This window comes from Cuculus canorus, chromosome 17, assembly GCF_017976375.1.
Source record: "Cuculus canorus isolate bCucCan1 chromosome 17, bCucCan1.pri, whole genome shotgun sequence".
Lineage (NCBI taxonomy): Eukaryota > Metazoa > Chordata > Aves > Cuculiformes > Cuculidae > Cuculus > Cuculus canorus.
This window is the reverse complement of record NC_071417.1, coordinates 2,929,579-2,949,037: the sequence shown is the minus strand read 5'-3', so window position 1 is coordinate 2,949,037 and position 19,459 is coordinate 2,929,579. Positions and strand designations below refer to the sequence as shown.

The window sequence follows — 19,459 nt, the reverse complement described above, 5'->3', positions numbered from 1 at the left end:
TGCAGCAGCTAAACCGTGATGAATGTTGAGCATTGCGTATTTTTTTCCTAAAGAAAATGTTTTTATCACTGACGAACTCTCCTTAAAGCAGTAACTGCTCGCTTTCATGTTCAGAGCAGTCATACACTTCCATTGCTGGTAGACTGTTGGTCAGTAATTTGGGGTCAGGGAATACTTCACTTTAAGCTTTGGAGGAACCTGCGGTAAAAAAGGTGCAGTAATAGAAAGGCCTTTGGCTTTTTTTCAGAATTTAATGAAATGAAATAAAAGAATTGGTCACAGAACTCTTCGTAGCCTTACCTTTCTTCACTCTTTCCAATTTTGATCTAACATAGCATTCAAATTACTGCAAAATTCAGCTGTTCAGAAGATATATTGACTAGTTGTAAAAGCGTTAGTAACATTATTGATAACGTTCTTTACCAGTTGATTTTATTTGTACCAGGATCAGTGCTACTGTGTTGTTCTGTTGCAGTAAGCACCCTTTGGTTCATTTCTGATGTTGGCTTTGTTTATTGATTAAGTAGCGTAACCCAGAATAACTAATGAGCATTCTGGCCTTGTGAATACTGCAAATATGCAAATGTCTTGTAATGAACTGCAGCGCTCGTTTCTGTTCTCATATAGCTATAAATTCTTACTGATACAGAGCTTTTTCCTAAACTCTTCTTGTTAAACGAGTTGTTGAATCATCTTTGTTTTCCAAAAAGGTATCTCTGAAACATTTTTTTATACTAAGCGTTTACTGTAGAAACCGTTATTGTAGTAGGATTTGCTTCAGTCATGCGAATAAAATGCTGAAGAACAACTCTGCCAGTGAAATTGTCTGACACTGTAGCATTTAATAAGGGCCAAAAAAATGTGCTGTTACCCAAAATGGGCAAAGAAGTCAGATTCAATGAATGCTATCTCGGTGTTTGCAGTGTAATTTCTTACAAGAGCTCTCAAAAAATTTAAATCGCTCGTCTCTTGAGATGCATAATAAAATGCATCAGGTAACCAGTTTGTCACAATGCTTTCCAAAACTGTTATACCAGCCTGCAGATTTGCAGAGCCTGCTCAGTAAAATAGTATTCCTGCCTTTTTTAAATGCTTAATAATCTCGCAGTATCATCCCAGTGCTTGCTTTGATATTTTTTTTCTCCCCCTGCATTCATGCTTCCAAGTTCTTGTTACTTTACTTTGCCCAGTTCAGCTTTCAGTAGTAAAACACAAACCACTGACAGTTTCTTCCATTTGCCAGACACTAAGTTTATTTTTTTCCAAATGTTTTTATTCAGCTGCTTTATTTATACATTTAGAAATTTTCTTTGTGGCCTGCAGCGCCTTGGTATTAAGTTCTTTCACTGAGCTCTGTGTTCTTCCCTGGTGGTGACTTTTCTTGAAGGCAACCAGAGTTGCCATTGAGGGAATGAGCACATTTGTTCACAGTTGATCGTGATGCTGTGAGCTGACAAGTGTCGTCTCTTGGTCACAGCGGTGCATTGTGTAGGTTTGGATGGGTAGGTGACTTCTGCCTGTGTTAGCTGTTGTCTTGCACTCTAGAACCTACGTACTCACAAGGCGGGTAGCTAGAGTTACTCCTGTATGGCTTCCCAAACGTGGTTTATCGGTAAGGTGAGCCAGTGGTGTCTGGATCCACAGCCAGCCAGCCCGCAGCTGTGCTTTGTTAAGAGATACCTGGGCGGTGCTGGTGCTCTTTAATGTGAGCATCCTGAAAGTCAAGGAGAGACCAGTGTTTGAGCATCCGTGCTTTTGGTGGATACATAGGGGTGCCTGGTATTGTGGGGTTCTTCATTCCGATTGCCTCTCCATGTGAGCTAAATGTAAACGTGTCCTTCATTTATTAACATCCTTTTTGGCAGTGGTATGATAGCTTGTGGTTTATGGGGCCTAATGAACTTAGACACTGAAGACCGTTGGGTTTTTTTTCCGTCTGTTTTCCCCTTTACTTTGCCTACAGCTATTCCGTAGAGGCTATTAGAAGTGTCACTTCAAGGCAAACTGGTCTATTACATATTCAGTAGTGTTCAAAGCAAAGAATAAGATACTGTATAAAGAGATGAATTACCTTGTCAAGGAACAAGAGCCAGCTGCGATCATCTCTTAGGAATCTGAAGGATTAGTTGTCCACAGTTACACATGGAGTGTGATCTTAGTGACATTGGAAATGGACCTCTGGTAAACCAGTCACTCAAACAGTCATGCTATAAAATGTTTATAATCCTTGAAGCAAACTATTTGCATACTACACTATTGCTATATTTGTAATTATTGTGATGGCAGTTATCAGTTAAAGCTCAGAAAAGTATCATGGCTCTCTAAACTTGAAGCAAAACTGAATTTCCAATTATTCAAATGGGGTCAATTATTGCCTTGACATATGCACAGTAGGAGAAGGGTAAAAAAAGGCAAAGATCACCTCTAATTTGGTTATTTTAGGTTTTAATGCATTACTTTTTATTCCGATCATGGTAAGCATCCTTGTATCAAACGGTGACAGTGTCAGGCCAGGTGGATCAGAAATTATGACAGAAGGAAACTGATTTCTTCAGTTGCCTTGAAATGGCAGCTGGGGAAATGACAGGCTTTGAAATGAGGAGCATATCTGTAGTGTCTGACTTGAATTTTTCTAAACAAGGAATTGAGCAGAATTCTCTCAGGTACCAGCTGATAATTTGAAAAAATTTTTGAGTATGGTGTGTTTTACTTAACTGACTGCCGTCAGAATTACTCACTGAGCATGAATTGTGCATGGACCTGCTTTATCTTTGAGATTAATAACTTGTGTTCTTCCCAGCCCTTTAGATTCAAAACATTTATTTCACAAAGTACGGAAATAATTTATATTGGTGATAATTACTTTTGCTGTTTTCCTGGCGGTTGTAATCTAAAAAGTACAAGTTCAGGGATTAAAGTGATGCTAAAACTTTGAATGTCAGTAGTTCCTGATTGTATTTTCAGGTTTATTCCTTTTTAAATAAAGGGATAAATAGATGAAAAGATTTCTGATTGTATCCATTTTTAGAACACATTCTTCTAAAAACTGAAGATGAAAACTTCATAACTATGTCCTAGTTAAGCTGACAATCTTAGCATGTGTGTCCCTACTTGTGTATGTGTCTTTGAGGAACCATATAAGCCTCCATTAAATACTACTAGATGTGTGTTTTTGAAGATGTCAGACCTACTTACACACACTTTACATAATCCTGATGCAGCACTGTGAGGTTTTAGAGCATTTGTGGCAGGTTAGATTGTTATTGATTTAGCAATGACTTTATTGAGATGGATGTAGTTCTCACACACTTGCATGAGTCAAAAAATGTAAGGTAATTGTTAGTTACCATTTTCCTGGTTGCTGTATTCTTTTTCCAGCATTTCTGAGAAAACAAAACAACTGTATTTTGTATTGGCAGGACTATCAAGCAGGATGTTTTAAGTTTCCTTGCCAAAATATGCGTGTGTGTGGCATGCACAGGAGTAGATGTAGCCTTCTGTTTAGGATAAAGGACTAGGGATGCTTATGCGTTGTTTACACTTACAGGTTTTTCTCAGATTAAAAATTTGCGTGTAACATGGAAAACTGAACACTGTTCTTTCTTTACTTTTGATTTCAGAGTGTCAGTAGTATACCATGTCCTGTGACTGCAGTCAGAACTTTACCAGTCTTAGAAGGTAAACAAGCAGAAAGACCTTCAAGCAAAAGCAGAGATCCTCCTAGGGATGAAGAAAAGGAAAAGAAAAGAAAAAAACACAAGAAAAGATCTCGGTCGAGATCTCGATCACCATTCAAGTATCATTCATCATCTAAGTCCAGATCTAGATCACATTCAAAAGCAAAGCACTCACTTCCCACTGCCTATAGAACTGTCAGGCATTCAAGGTGGGTTTGGAAACAAAACATGTTCTTTAGAGTTCTGTGTGGGCTAACACTTAAAACATTTATGCAATTCTTCCCGTATATAAACATCTTTGTACCCATTACAGAGACTGTAGTCACCTTGAAAACAGTAAATAAATATCATCAAATGTGGAAGGTCTTTGAAAATAGTTGTAATGAAGTCATGATTAATTAATTTCTAACCAGATACTGCAAAATTTGTACCAGTAAATGCTTTTTCATTCAGGTCTGTGAAATACCTGCCAAAAATATGTAGAAATGTGATTACAGCAGGAAGTGAACTTGCTAATAAGTCTGTTGCTGTTGCTGGAGTAAAGTAACCAGACAGTACTAAGATAGGAAATAGAGGGTAGAGAACCTCTATTTACCCACCCTCACCCTCAACTGTGGTTGAACAGCAAAGCTCAGAAGGAAAGCAAGCAGTTGAGTAGCAGTTGCAAAAATACGGATGAATGGCAGAAAAGATGTGGCAGGAATCCAAGAAGAATGAAAACAGAGTTTATGGGGAAGGGAGATCATAGAATGTAGCCCAGTACAGTTACCGGTATGTTTAATCATTATTGAGATTAAATTCACGGTATCAATTATCCAACTATAAGATGATATGTATTGTGTTATATTAATACTGTTAATTACGTGGAAGACATTTGGGATGAGGCACCTTTAACATTTCCTGTCTGTAAAGTTTATCGTATCAGAATGCTCTGCCGCATAGCATGTATTGTGGTCAATAGGAAGGGCTTATTCTTGAGGTTGCATTCTTTGGATCACAGAACAGTGATCCAGAATTTTGGGTGCAGAACATTGTTTAAGGCACTTGTAGTTCGTATGAAGCGGTCATATAAATACTACCACAGCTACGTATGTATGGGATGCATGCAAAAACATTCCTTCATCCGTGTGGCCATGCCTATGACATATGTTTCTTCCTGAAAAACAGCTTCTAGCCCTCTATGGCGGTGTGACAAAACTTCTCATCTTATTTTCCTTGTGCATTTTTTGTTTAACCATGTCTAACTACACTAATATGAGTAAGCATTAACATGTTATAACTTGATATCTTGTACTAGATCTCTAACCTTAAACACAGTACTTTGCCAAAGCCATCTCTGCTATTCAGGGATGCAAGGAGTTAAATGAATATAAGTTGGCCTGAGATGATCAGTCTGACATGCTGCTTATTTGACTGCCTTTGACAGCAGGCACTCGTGTGTTACATGGCACATTCCAAAATACTGTGTGTCATTCCTTTTACATGTTTACCAGAGTGCAAAGGGAATGATGCTGAATGAAGTTTTCCTTGCTTAAGAAGTGAATGCAAGTCTTTTGAGAGTTGAGGCTATCTTGGAAAAGTCCTCAAGTCTCCTCCTTTCAACTCCCTGCCAATCCATATCTTCACTTCAACCTCCAATGTCATTTCATCCAAGCTATGTTGCATATAGTTATCTGTGATCTTAGTGATATATGGTAAAAACGAGGAGAAACATCATAGTAATGCTAAAAAAAAATTAAATTGTCTTCTGTGATACCTTGAAAAGGACAAACAATCTTCTAAGAAGATCCTTACCAGTATTTGGGTATGCTCCTCAATACAGTAAAGATAATCCTGCATGCTGCATGAGCTTACATCGGGCAGTAACCAGGTTAAGGTGTAATGTTCAAGTTCAGTTTGATATATACAGAGATACATCTTCAGTGGCTTCAGGGAGGATAAGATACCTGGTCCTTTATAGAGGCTTCCACCAGCAGGTCTATGTTTGCTTCCACTGGTGAAAAATCTGTCCTATACATAGTAGATGTCTCATGCTTTGGGTTGGGGGGTATTTTGGTGGCCACGGTTCAGCTGGTAAACAAATTACACAGAAGCCACTCAGAGTAGTTGATCTGCTGGAGCTAATCTTTGTGCCTGTCTTGGGCGTGCCTCGTGGCACGAATCACGTAAAAGCTTTAACATCTTGAATGAACACAACACCTGACTAAATCTGGTTGCGTATTTCCAAGATCAGCTGTTAAATTCTACAACCCAAGAAGTCCTGTAAGCTTGATACTCGCCAGCTGAATTTTAAAATTGCCTCAGAACTGCACCACCTCTTGCACTGAAATCATTCTGCTCGTGATAAACCTTGACAGAAGCGAGAGCTGAATGGGAAAGGGCTTTCCATTCGGCCTTCTTTTTGTCCTGCAAGTGCCAGTTCAAAGGTCTCTGTAGGACCTCTCTCTCATTCAGAAACACATCCTTCTTGGAATTTAAGGCAGCAGCATCAGTGCTGAGTGGGTGCCCATTTGTTCTGAGCTTTTTGCAGGCAATATGAAATGCTTTTAGTAGTATTACTAAAGCAGGTGAGACACCTGTAAGGAATCTGAATGTGCCTTCCTCTCTATAGCATTTCACAAGGATGTGGCTAAATCTAAACTTCTCTCCAAAGACCTTGTGTAATTAAACATGGTGATTACTTTACTCCTGCATCTGATACGTAGTATAGCGACTATATAGGTTTACTTTAATGTAATCAGTAGAGACAAGCAAGTCTTCTGCGGGATGCATCAAGTGTTTCCTCAGCTGGAAGATGATGTTGTTGTGTTTGGCCTCAGCTAGAGTGCTGTCTGGTTTTGTGCATCTTTTAGGAAGAATTAGACCAGTGGGAGGAAGTTTAGAGGAAATCATCAAAAATGGTCAGAAACTTAAAAAGAAGGATGAGTTGTAATGCCTGGAAGACTGACGGGAGGTTAAATGAGTCTTTGTGTATGCCAAAAAGAGGAAATAGAACATTCTTCAGTCCTTTGGGTTTGGACAATAAATAATGGATTTAAATTAATAACGGAGAGACTAGAAAGCTTTTCATAGTGTCTCAGTGGTAAAGGTGGTCAATACAGCTTGTGAATGCTCCATTGTGGGAAATTTTCTGTCTCAAGAACTGTAGTTTGGAGAGTATTAAACAGTCTTATTTCTTCAACTCTTTTCTAGCCCTGCTTTTCTGATTAGGGACCATGCGGTCTCTCACTGTAGAAGAAATGGTGATGATTAAACATTTACTTTATTGAAGAAGTTTCCTACACCTTAACATACTCTCTGTATTTCCAAAATTAAAGCTCTTGTTCCCAAAACCAGAAAATCAAGAGTGGGAGGCTGATTCACAACCCAGTCAGATACCGATGTGTTTTGTCTCTCAGATGTTTAGGTAAAAATATTGTCTTGTCTTAACAAATCCCAAAACAAGGCAAATGTTGTTACCTAGATAGAAGATATGACTGGTTTGCTTTCTTTTATTTATTTATCTCTCTATTGAGCATTGATCCAGTGAAAATTATTTCCATTTTTATATTGTCCCATTCAAAACATCAGATTGCTTTGCTCCTCAGTTTTCCCAGTCCTTTACCTAGAACAATATTTTTTCCCTAGATTCCCAAAACATTGGATGTTACAGCTTACTGCTGAATGGTTACATAGAGAGTCATACCCCCAGGAAAACATGACCTTTTTGTAGAGGTTAATGTGTTCATCTTGTATTAAGTGGATAGTGCTTAGACATAGTCTTTGTTGTACAGAAATCGATGTTAAATTATACTGGAAGTTCTCTATTTTGAGTAATTGTGCTTTATTAGAATGTCTCAGCCTAATGTTATATGTTTGAGATTTTGTTGCTTTATTTCATTCTGATCAAGATGTATTTTCTAACCCACAAATTTCACTATATAGTGATTATTGATGCTTTATTTTACTTCAAGAATGCGCTGAAAAAAAGCTGGAATTTTCCTTTTCTGTAGTAATGACCACTCCAGTTCCTGTTAATCAAATACTTTAGAATAACAAACAATATTTTTTCTTAATAAATAAACATTCCTGACTGTCTTAGAGAGTAGCTCATTAGCTTTGAAGTAACTGCACAGTGAAAATAATTATGTTTGATTTGAAGCTATTTCAACTATTCTGTTTGACTTGTGATAGCCAGAAGAGGAGCTGTACTTACTTTGTAATTTTTCATTAGACTATATTGCGTTCAGGTGATAGTGAATTGCAATTTGTTACATGGTAATAATGACTACTCAGCACATGGCCTGTACTTGGGAACAGTCTTAACACCTTAGGTTGTGTGAGGTTTCCATATAGACATTAGTTGAACTGCTGTTTAAAAACACTTTAAGAAGTTACTATTTAATGGTCTAAGTTGTTTCAAAAAGTAAAGTTAAAAAATCACTGTTAGGATATAACTTACAAGTTAATAGGTAACAAGGTGAGGGAAGTGGAGATAAACATAGGAATTGGCAGTAACTTTCTTTGCTGTTTGTTCATTCTACTCTTCAAGCTCCTGGTTTTTGGTGTCTTGTTATTTGGGTTTGGGTTTTTTTCCCAAAATGTATATTGTGCTTAGAAATCCCAGAAATTACCTTCACCATACAGCTCTCTGTATAGTATTTTCTGTCACTCGTTTATGATTTATTTTTGTGTTGTTAGAGATCTAGAGGCTCTGCTTTATTTAAAAATAGTCTTTGGTGGCAAGATACAATTTTTCTACTGTTGCTTTTCTGTTTATATTTTCTAATGCATCCTCAGCAATATTAAGATTGAAAAATGCTATTCAAATAACATCAAGTTGATTCAAAGCATGATTTGGATATTCTTTTTTCTGGGTAGCACAACCAACCTTGCTTAACCAGGAACTAGTTTAAATCTTGTAGCTGTGTAAGGAACCCAGATATAATTGGCTTAACTGTGGCACGTGGTGTGTGCTAACAGCAGTTCTCTGTATAAAGAGCATGCTGTTTTCTGGACCAATATTTCTGTACCAAAATGAGTCACATAAAGCTCCTGGCAACGTAGAGTTTTAATTCTAGACCAACGTGAGAGATGAAAGTTAAACAAAAGTGATGGAAACAGTAGACCACGTCCAAAAGTGCTGTCAGGTATTTCAGCATGGCTTGCTGTGGAGCTGTTGGTCCCAAAGGGTGATTTAGTTATTACAAGTAAGTACCTAATGTCAAAGATGGGACACGTTTGTTCAATTTGTCTTGGAAAACAAACGGCCTTTCATACCTTTCAGTCATCTGTAGTAAATGCTTCATCAGTGTCTTTATTGTAACAGTGCAAAGCTCCATTAAAAAGGCTGATGTTAGAGGTACCCGAGTGGTGCTCCCTAACGAGGTGTTGGTTGTCGGTCACTGGAGTTCTCATTGTGCAGTTCCAGCCGAGCGTTAGGTGTCGCGGTTGGGGGGCAGGAGGTCTAAGTAAAGGCAATGTTCATCTGAATCCGTTTTCCACCGAGCGATCTTTGTAGTACATGGCCTAAGATAGTGCAGCATTTGTACGTGCAAGTGTGATTTGTGTGCGTATTGGAGGAGAGGAGAGGAAGAAGAAGCACTTGCGTACCAAATATTTGGTGATTTGGGTGGATGAAATCTGGATGTTCATTTTGAAATAGGGTGGTGACAGCAAGCCTCAACTTCTCTTTGATGCTGATCGGTTGTCTTTATACTGTCTAGTGATAGAGTACTACTAAGTCATATAATTTATCCAGTTAATGAGTTATTAACAGTAATTAGTGGTGGCATATTTTTATTATCCACAAGCCTGGATAGAGTACACCTCTGTGTGTGTTTGCGTGAGACTCTTTACCTCAATGTTAGAAATATAAAGAGACTTGGAAGTAGCTGTTCTTTGTAAAAAAAAAAAAGTTGCTTTGGGTTTTTTCTCCTTCCAAACTGATATTCTTATTGCTGAGGCAGTCTGTATTCTCATAGTTTTAATTCTGGTTTAGTAAGGAGGCATGCCAAGCTTCGTAACCCTTTGAACTGCTGGGACCCTACCAAACACTGCTAGTATTCACTTTAAAGGAATAGAGCGTGTTTTGAAGTGACAGTCTAATGAAAGTAATAATTAATGTATTGCAGTAAAACTGTTAAGCTGTTTTTAATAGTTTGAAGCTAATGGCCAAAGTGCTTAACATTTGGTGATTGGAAGAATGTTGTAGAACCACAAACATCAGTTCATGAAAATGAAGCTAATGCCTTTTTCTTTCTGATTGTTTGGACTTTTTTAGGCTGGTCCATATAGGCATGTTTGACTAAAGTTCAGCTTTTGGTTAAGGGACTGAGCCTTTTCAGGATTCTAGTTAATACTAGCAGATTTTATTCTGAATGTGAAGTGTGTGCCTCCGTATCACAGACTCACAGCATCCACAGGGACACTGAGCATGGAGCGGAGTCTGAGCAGCTCATCAATGGCAGCAGCAACAGAGCGGGAAAATTATCAGGCAACTTCGACAACGAAAAGATTTGACTGCTGGAGCTCTTTTGAGGGAAATCCTGGTAAAACGTCAAGGTGTCTGACTGACCTCAAACTTTTTAATCTGTTGGGTTTTTTTCCTTTTTTAATCCTTCTGAATGGCCTGGTAAAGATCAGATTTCTGACTGACAAAGCAGTTAATTTGCAGCACTTAACTGCCGTTGTGATTACTTTTTTTCATTTTCAGTTGATCCCTTTTGTTGGAGGTGTAGAAGAAATGGCTCAGGAGTGTATGTGTATATATTTTATATATATGGTGTGAGTCTGCAGAAGATGAGTGATTTCACAAAAGACTTGTCTTTCAGTCACTGCAAATTGGGTATTTTCAAGAACATGAACGTTTGGTATACATGGAATGATATACCTCTAGTAAATAAATAAACTAGGCTTTAAAATAAATAAGCAAATAGAAGTAAAATTATTAGAACTACATATTTTACTGAGAAACTGAATTGTTACTATCAGGAATTTGGGGCAAATTTGGGAAGTTTGGTTTTTTCTTTTTCTAAGCTAGACCCCTGAATTGCCCCCTTTTCCATCTTCCCCCTCCCTTCCATCTCTCGGGACTTTTCTCATTCCGTTTATTTTGTTTAAGAAATACTCAGGTTTGACTTGCACATCCATGTTATCTCAAATCATAGAGAAAAAGATTTAAGCTCTTAAGTTGATCTCTGATCTTAACTGGGCATGCTTTCTTTTTTCCCTCTTGGTCTCTTTCTCTCTCTCACTTTTCTAGGAAAAATATCTCAAGTTGAAGTGCTAGTGCCAAACAATGCCGATCGTGGGTTGTTGGTCACTTGCACAGGTGAAAATATTGGCTGAGCTAGGATTATTCTGCAGCATCAGGGACAAAATTTCCTGGACTTGTCAGTGTTGGAGATGCGCTGAAAACAAAAATTTGCACTTATCTTTGTGATGCAGCAGTTCTAAAAACATACCACTAATTTGAGAAGACAAGGTCAGGCCTGACAATCCCAGGCTTCGAGCCAAATTGGACTTCTGCATACCAATGTTAGTTAACTCTGTTGCCGCAAGAGGTGACTGGACTAAAGTAAAACCTTGCTGGCTCCTAATATAGAAGTTGACATTATCACACAGTGTGAAAAAATAATTGCATTTCTCCCCTCCCCGTTGGGAGTGAAAAGCAGTGGATAACTGCATCCTAAATGTCTTGGATGGGTAAGAAATTTGTATGGAGCTGACAAGTCTTGGAGACTAAATACCCCATGTTGGTATGAAACAGTCATTTGAAAGGTGTTGTATTTGCATTTGGTGTCAGCACAATTCCACTGAACTAAAAGTAATGAAATAAGTAGCAAGAAGCAAACTTTTGGATGTTTTTTTCCTGTTCAGGTCACGATCAAGGTCGCCGAGGAGAAGGGCTCACACACCAGAAAGACGGAGAGATGAAAGAAGTGTTCCGACAGCTTATCGCATTAGTAATAGTCCTGGAAATAGTAGGAAACGCCCGCGTTCCAAGTAAGTATAGCTGGTCCTGGAGGAAGCTATGTCCTGGTATCATAATATCCTGGCAGGCTTTAAATGTTGTCTGATATGTTGTATACTATCCAGGTAGAACTTCAGGATTTTATGTTCTGAAGCTTCATTTTAATAGACAAATACTACTGCAGCGTGAAAAAAAATAATAGCAGTGCTGCTCTTTGCGTCTCTTTTTGGATATGTTTGAACAGAAAATATACAACCAAATCAGTGAAAGTTCATAGCCTCCCATCTCCTAGCTGTAAGAGTTTTTATTTGGACTTCAGTATTTCCTTCTTCTGGGGTCATTTTCTCATGCTGTGCTTGTGCAACCTGTATGACCTCTGCACAAAGACCATATACTGGTATTATGTTATTCCTACTGGTATTGCTTGACATATCACCATCTCTGCACAAATAAGGGGAAACTCCAATTTAGCAGACAATATACTTTACATTGTGCAGTTATTTTACTGGCAGAGTGAAATGTGAATCAGGAGGGGGCATTTTCCGAGAGCATCTTGCATATAGTCTCTTTGAACCTGTTATGGCGCCATAACAACCATTGTTTCAGCTCACCAGTTGCAGAAGAAAAATACCTGCAAGGTGTGTGCCTAGGTGCCTTTGAAATGTTTTGTGTTTCTAATGTTTTGTGGCATGTTGTGTCTTCAACATGCAAGGAAGTAAAAATTTTTGTGCTGATATATGTACATTTAAAGTGTACTCAAAACCCAACGCACTGAAGTTACTAAACTGAGCATGCAGAATTCTTCTCATCAGTGAAGATTGTCTTTAAACTGTTTCTCCATATCTTTCGTGGAATAAGCAGAGAGATCACTTTCAACTTTATGATTATTACAAAATTTCGACTGTTTCTTAAGATAACTTTCCATCACTTGACAGCCTCTAATTAATTGATGTGTGGTGTGTGTAATTGAGAACTTCATCAGTATACATCAGCTGCTTCAGTTTTTCGCATTAATCAGCTCGAGATAATAGAGGCTTCTGTGGAATACAGCATGCAAATTTGGTTAAGCAGAAAATACACTGAAGCTTATAATTTTTTTCTTCCTATAAACACCCACAAGAATTTTTTGATGGCCCCGTGCTATTTTTAAGGCAGTGGTTGTTAATCTGTCTGCTGCTTGACCATTCACCACTTTAAGCTATAAATTATTTTTAGAGTTATCCCACTTCAAGTGGTAAATTATGATGACAATTGTGAAATGAACTGGATTCTTCTTTAAGCGATATTGTCTGTATAGGTGGAAATTGTAAACTTTGGTTAGGCATCAAGCAGGAAAGTGGAACAGTATGCAATAAAAGACTGCTGTAGCGCAAAAAAAATAGACTGAAGAAAGAATGTTGTAGTTAAACATAGATGAGGATAATTTGCAGCTCTAATTGCAGAAAGCCTGCTGTTTCAGCCCTGTTAGGACTGACATTTTAAATTTTCAAGTAAGAATGTAGATGTTGTGATAGACCAATTGTCTTCTTCGGTTATGGAGTAGATTCTTTGCAGTGGTGTAAGGGAAGCGAGATTCGGGTTCAAGGTCTGTTAAAAGCTATTTAGTTTACTTTGGCTTTCTAATGTAAAATGTATATTTTGTAATGTATATTTTGCCAGATAGATGAGAGTAGGTTTCAGTCTTAAATGGCAGCAGTCAGCTGAGTGGTTTTCATTAATCATAGTTACTCTAAGAAGTAGGCAAGCTTTAGAATCCAGTACTATCCGAGGATGGAAAATTAGAATTAGTGCAATGGTTTAAGCTTGATTGTGGCATAAATCTGATGTCAGTTGTAATGCTGAATAGCTAGCATTGCTTGTAAATTTTTAGGCATAGTTCCAGAAGAAAATATGTAAGAACTGTGCTTTACTTTGTCTTGTTTGGGAGTTACTGGCTCACTGCTTGTAGATTTGTTCTGTGTACTTCAGAACAAATGTAACAGCTGTTTTTAATTCTGTTTATCCTGTGCCTCTGTTGCCTTCATAGTAATTTTAAAAAGAAGTCTAATGTAAATTAGGGTTCTAATCTGACAGCAGTGAATTAACTTTCTATGGAGAATAAGCATAGTTCTTTTATGCTATCTTGTGTACCTAGAAAAATATTTTAAGATAAGCCTATTTTTGGCAAATGGACTATTCTAAAACCAGGAAATTGATAGGTGTATTCATTCAGGTGTTCTGATGTTTGTTCTTCATACTCTGAGATGAAAAACATCACAAAAGCTTACAGTAGAATATTCCTCTTGCATGACGAATGTTTGCTGAGACTTTCAAGAGTTAAGTAGGAAATGTGTTCACAGCTTGATTACATTATGATGTTTTAAGAAACTGCACAATTACGGTAGATAATTAGCTGTTCAAGGAATAGCCAACTTTCTAACATGTGTTTTTGTATAGTCATGAAAATATTAGAGGCCAGTACTGCCACGGAATGTTTATTTATGCAAGAAAAGTGGTTTTCAACTTTAAGTCTTAAATGTCAAATTCTATATGAAAATCAGATACCTGTATGATAATTTCTAAGCATCAGAGGTGTGTGATATTTATACGGGAATTCAGTATGCTATAGTATAACTTCTTTTAAAGTAGCAAATTCCTATGAAAATCAAAATAAAGAACCAACTTCTTGATGTTCTGGAAGCTTCAACACCACTCTTCTGAATAGACTTCTAGCAAGGCGTGCTAGAGAGATGCCTGCAGTGTGCTGTTGCCTGACTCTAATTAAGGCATTACTCTAGTAATTTTAATTACAGTAATACCAATACCAGAATGAAAAATCATACAGACATGAATTCCTAACCATGTATAAAGATTTTGATAGTTCCTTCTCTAGTTTATTACTAATCAAATTCTCTTTGAGCTTAATACTGTGTATGAGGAGGCTCCCTCCTGTTTTTTCTTCCTGTCAATACAGAACACATCAGGTACACCTAAGTCCTTTGTTCCAGCTGTCATAGTGACAAAACAAACATTTGTGTATCTAATTTCCAAATCATGGATTTGCTTTGTAGGTCTTTTGCATCAGTTTGATTCCATGGCTTGTTCATTTATGAGCTAGGAAAATTGTAAGAGATCTGAACTTATATTTGTCCTCATATTCTAAGCATCCAGTATTGTTGGGAAGGAACTTCCTTCTAGCAAAGTTATTCTGCACGTCTCCAATGAAAGACTTTTCACTGTCATCCTTCAGACTGTCTCATACTGGCCAGTAATTCCTGTGTACCCATGGAGCGGTATTCCAAGCAAGAATCTCAGGTTCTATTAGTTGCCTAATGTAATATGTTAAAACGAGTTTCTGAGAAAGTATGTTGCATAACCATAGAGTGCAGTATTGAGGTGAGACTCTGATACTTGCTGAGCGTATGAGAAGTATCCTGTGGAAGAGAGCTTTTAGAAGTGTGAAAAGTAACTCCAACTGATCTAGTGTAATACTGCTTTAAATATTCTTCAATAAAATATTTCCTTCTTGCAGAAGTCCCCATGAAAAGAAGAAGAAGAGGCGGTCTAGATCACGTACCAAGTCCAGAGCCAGGTCTCCTTCACCATCCACGTCACCAGGCAAACCATCCACACACAAAAATTCTGTACATTCAACTAGTGTCTCTCCTGTGGAGAGTAGGGAATCCAGCCAGGAACGCTCCAGGTAATACACTCTTTTACTGCAATACTGCAGTGCTGGTGTGTCTGGACTACGAGTGTGTCTTTTGACCAAACTTGTATGGTGAGATGCTCTGTCTGTGTGTAAGTTGTGCATACTAAGAGCAGAAGGCACTTGGAAGGCAGCAATACGCGTGTCAGTCTGAAGACATTGAATCTCTGTTGCCTGCTGGAGTAAACATCTCAAGATACTCTTACAGTAAAATTGGTGCAGAAAATTCTGCAGCCTAATTCTGATTTAGGAGGTGGAAACTCTTACTAAACAGTATAATTCTCTGAAGAATTTTAGTAGAGTGCTGGGTTTGAATTGTAATGTGTGTGCGCAATTCATAATTAAATTATTTCTACAGAATACAAGAGAGTCCTGTTAAATATTCCTTGGCTGTTGTTCAGATTTCTCTGTCAGTTGTACGAGTGACTCTTCTGACTGTGACTTATCATGGCTTCTAGTTGAATGAGAGAACTGTTTACTAACATATGAGAGACTTGTGCAATAAACCCCCAAATCATCACAGTTGGTGAAATGCATTTTTAAAGCGTTTACTATAACTTTCTAATTCTAATTTTACTTTTTTAGGGGAGTTTCTCAGGAAAAAGATGGCCAAATCTCTTCAGCAATTGTGTCTTCAGTGCAGAGTAAAATCACTCAGGTACAAATAAAGAAATTCAGAGTATGTCGCCTAATTAAGCTAAGGGAGGGACAGTGTGTCCATCTTAACCGTCGTCTTCTGTTACTACCTTGTACAATTTAGAGCTTTGCATGTGATGTAAAGATTTGTTCATTGTCATTCTTAGTTTGTTTGCTACAAGAAAAACAATTTTGTTGTTTCTCTAGTTACTCCCCTTTCAAGTTTAATCAAGCCTCTAAAGCCCCAGCTCAATTCGTTACGCTGCAGTGCATGCACTGTTAAGATGTGGAAGTCTACGTTATGCTATAATGCCGCTGTTACCAGTAGTGGGTATTACTGGGACCCCATCTTACCATGTAGCGCTCTTAACAAGTTTTGTGGAAGAAGGAAGGAAGGAGAAATACCTTGGCAAGGCCGAGTTCATAGTGTTGGCACTAAAGCAAAAATGTCCACTTGAAAAGTGAAGTAAGTGTAGGGTTTGCATTAAGCAGTATCTTGACTCGCTTACCATACTCTTGTTGCTCTTTGTGTCTCTCAGCTCTTGGTGTTACGATTTCATTGATATATTCAGGTGTACTGAGAATCATGGCGTATCAAGTATGTGCCTCTATATGCTGTGCAATATTCTAAGTGCATTCAGCTTCAATTTAAGATACCCAGCCTCTGTCAAAATAATTCCACTTCTTTTTTAAAAGCTACTGCATGATACCACTCTTCAAAATTTTTAATTTCACACATCCTCTTAGAGCCTTCATGCATATTTAACTTTCTTTCAATTGAATATGCCAAGTTTAGAGGAGAAAAGCTCTTAAGTATACTTTGGAAAATTTGCAATATAAATTCAGAGTTGCTTTTTATATTCTCATTTTTCAATGGATAGATTATTCTTTCCATAAATGAATATTGTTCCAAGGTTTAGTTCCACTAGGGAAATAGCGATAGATAGGAATTAATACTAGTAGACTAGTACCTTACATACCTTCTTTGATCCACTTTCAATGAGAAACCCGAAAAAGAAATAGCAAGTATAAGCACCAGACAAAGAAAATGGAGTGTTAACACCATAGCACTCCTTAGGCTACCGAACAAATACACGGAAACACCTGGCATGAGAAATGAGATACTAACTACATCATGGTCTTCAAAGCAGAGTAAACATCCCACACTTTGTCTGAAAAGTACAGGGGTTTAAAGGTGGTTTGTTCCTAGATTCCTTGGGTTCAGCATTGCTTGTGGCATAGCATTTGCCAGTTCAATGTTAGTCTGCTTGCTCGAAGTGCAGCTGTAAGAGGAGTTTACCAGCTCCCGCCACCAACTTCCATTACGGTTTAAAAGGCCTCTGATGAATGGCTTCCAACTCAGGTTGAAGTACAGTTCTTTGCCAAAACATGAAAAAGAGTAATGAAACTTCTGTTAATCTGCAAGATATTTCCCAACATAGATTAGTTTAGCATCTTTTTTTCTTTAAGATCCCAAAGAAATGTAATTTACCTAATTATTAGTAAGATGATTTTGCTACCAATGTGCTGGCTGACCCTGAGCAATTGAATATCTTTTCTTTTTCTGATCCTTCCCTCTGTAAAGTGGAATAACAATGCTGAATTCCTTTCTGAAGTGTTTTTTGAGCTTCAGATGAGAAATGCTTTAAAAGAACTAAAGATTTTAATTCATTTATGTTGCATTTGTGAAGAAATGTTTTAAGTGAGTTTAATTCATTACTGATACTTCTTATTTTTTGATCATTTTTTGCACCTCTATTATCCAAAGTCATTTGCATGCAATTTCATTTCCTTTTATAAATTTTTGGTCCAGGTGTACAGAGCAAACAAAAAAGCTTTATGTTACAGAGTAGATATTGGCACTTTCTTCTTCCTAGTTCTCTCTTTTTTCATTTTTCTTTATTTTTTTTAACCCGTCAGTGGTTAGTCGCTGTGTGTTAATTACATTTTTTGTGAAAGTACAGTCATAGTTTATTCCCATTTCAATTAAGATGATTTCTGTGGTTTGATGTATAGGAATTGCTATAAAGATTTATGCAGAGCACTTTGTAGCATTGTAGTAAAAATTGCCTTCTGTTGCTGTTACAGGAACTTTCTCCCAAGTTATCTCACTCGTGTAGCCTAAGGGCTCTTGGTATCTGGTGACTGTGAGCCTTAGTAGTCTGTGCAGCTGGAGCAGAAGCCAACCCTTTAGTGGAGGTTTTCACAATCGCTTGCTTTAGCTCTGTTCAAAGCCCAGATGTCTGATTGTTTTCCTTTTTTTTTCCCTGCAGGATCTTATGGCCAAAGTGAGAGCAATGCTTGCAGCTTCCAAAAACATCCAAACTAGTGCCTCCTGAGACCTGTTGAACTGACCGTCAAGAAATTGTGTGAAAAAGAACAATATGAAAAAACTGCCTCATCTCAAATGTACAGCTGAGCTCACTTGGTTCACAACTTGTCTAATATTACCAGAACTCGAGGAGCTAAAACCTATCTTTCTGTACAGAAGTGTCTCCTTGAACTTTCATTAAACTTTTTCAGCCAGAATATCTTTGGAAAGTTTTTGGTTTTTGTAAATTGATTTTTTGACTAATTCTTCAGTAACATTTTATGATCAGCAGTCCATATATGTATATTTGTAAATACCTTGTTTCTGTGAAAGAAGTATTACACAATAATAAAGAAGGAAACATCTTTCATTAGCTAGAGTTTTTGTGGAGTCCTTAATTGTTTGTGGTTGACTTTTGTTACAAATGAATTTTCTCTTTCTGCAATACTTTCTGCTCTTAAAAGTAGCAGCTGTCTAGCCTGTCTGACCAAAACTGAGAAATACTTTGTTTTCTGCGTGAAGGAAGATAAAATCTAAGAAGAATGCTTCTTTGCTTGCATGTTAGTAGTAGACAGGTTTTGGACAACGGACGTGATTTTCTGTCTGTCATTTAGAAAGATCTCTGAACCTCCATTTGAGGACTTGACCTTTTGAAGTCAATAACTAAGGGTCAGTAGCCCCCCTGGCTTAACACACCTTGTTCTCTCTAGTTAGCTGTAGAGAAGAGAATATATTTTTATGGACGTTCAACACACAGACTTCACAGAAACCCGTCATTCTTCTGATTTAACATCTTTCATACAGTTGAGAAAGATGCTCCCTAACTTAGGTTATTCTGACATACCAGTTACTTTTCAGAAAGCTTGTGGCTTCAGTATTAATTGCACATTTGTTTATTATTTAATTGAATTATTCTTTAAATGACTACTAAAAGGCATGTGTAAATTTTTCCCCAAGCCTGCTTTAGCTATTAGGGGTTTGTAATTAGTTGGTATATTCAAAAGGTGCCTCTACTGGCAGTTATCCGATTCCTTAAAGAGTGGGCTCAGGGTTTTTAATAACCCCTGAAAAATTGTGATCTATAATCAATAACATTTCGGTTACAGTGTCCTAAGTTTCTCAAATTATTATGTAGAGAACAGATGGAGGTTGGGGATGTATTAGAGGAATGATTGTGCGAAGTTTCTGCTTGC

At 37.6% G+C, this 19,459-nt stretch overlaps 1 protein-coding gene across 6 annotated transcripts in view; it reads left to right on the top strand.

Annotated features, from left to right (window-relative positions):
• SFSWAP (splicing factor SWAP) overlaps positions 1-18,639 on the top strand; it is a 49,236-nt gene extending 30,597 nt beyond the window's left edge. For 3 of the 6 annotated variants that reach the window (XM_054082135.1, XM_054082139.1, XM_054082138.1), the window contains exons 14-19: positions 3,621-3,886; positions 10,065-10,220; positions 11,538-11,663; positions 15,143-15,313; positions 15,905-15,977; positions 18,229-18,639. In XM_054082135.1, the coding sequence (XP_053938110.1) occupies positions 3,621-3,886; positions 10,065-10,220; positions 11,538-11,663; positions 15,143-15,313; positions 15,905-15,977; positions 18,229-18,294 (858 nt within the window). In that variant the 3' untranslated portion in view covers positions 18,295-18,639. Of the gene's footprint in view, positions 1-3,620; positions 3,887-9,939; positions 10,221-11,537; positions 11,664-15,142; positions 15,314-15,904; positions 15,978-18,228 lie in introns of those variants that run through there. The other 3 variants (XM_054082136.1, XM_054082137.1, XM_054082140.1) reach the window with 3 other exon arrangements.
• Positions 18,640-19,459: the final 820 nt, after the last annotated feature.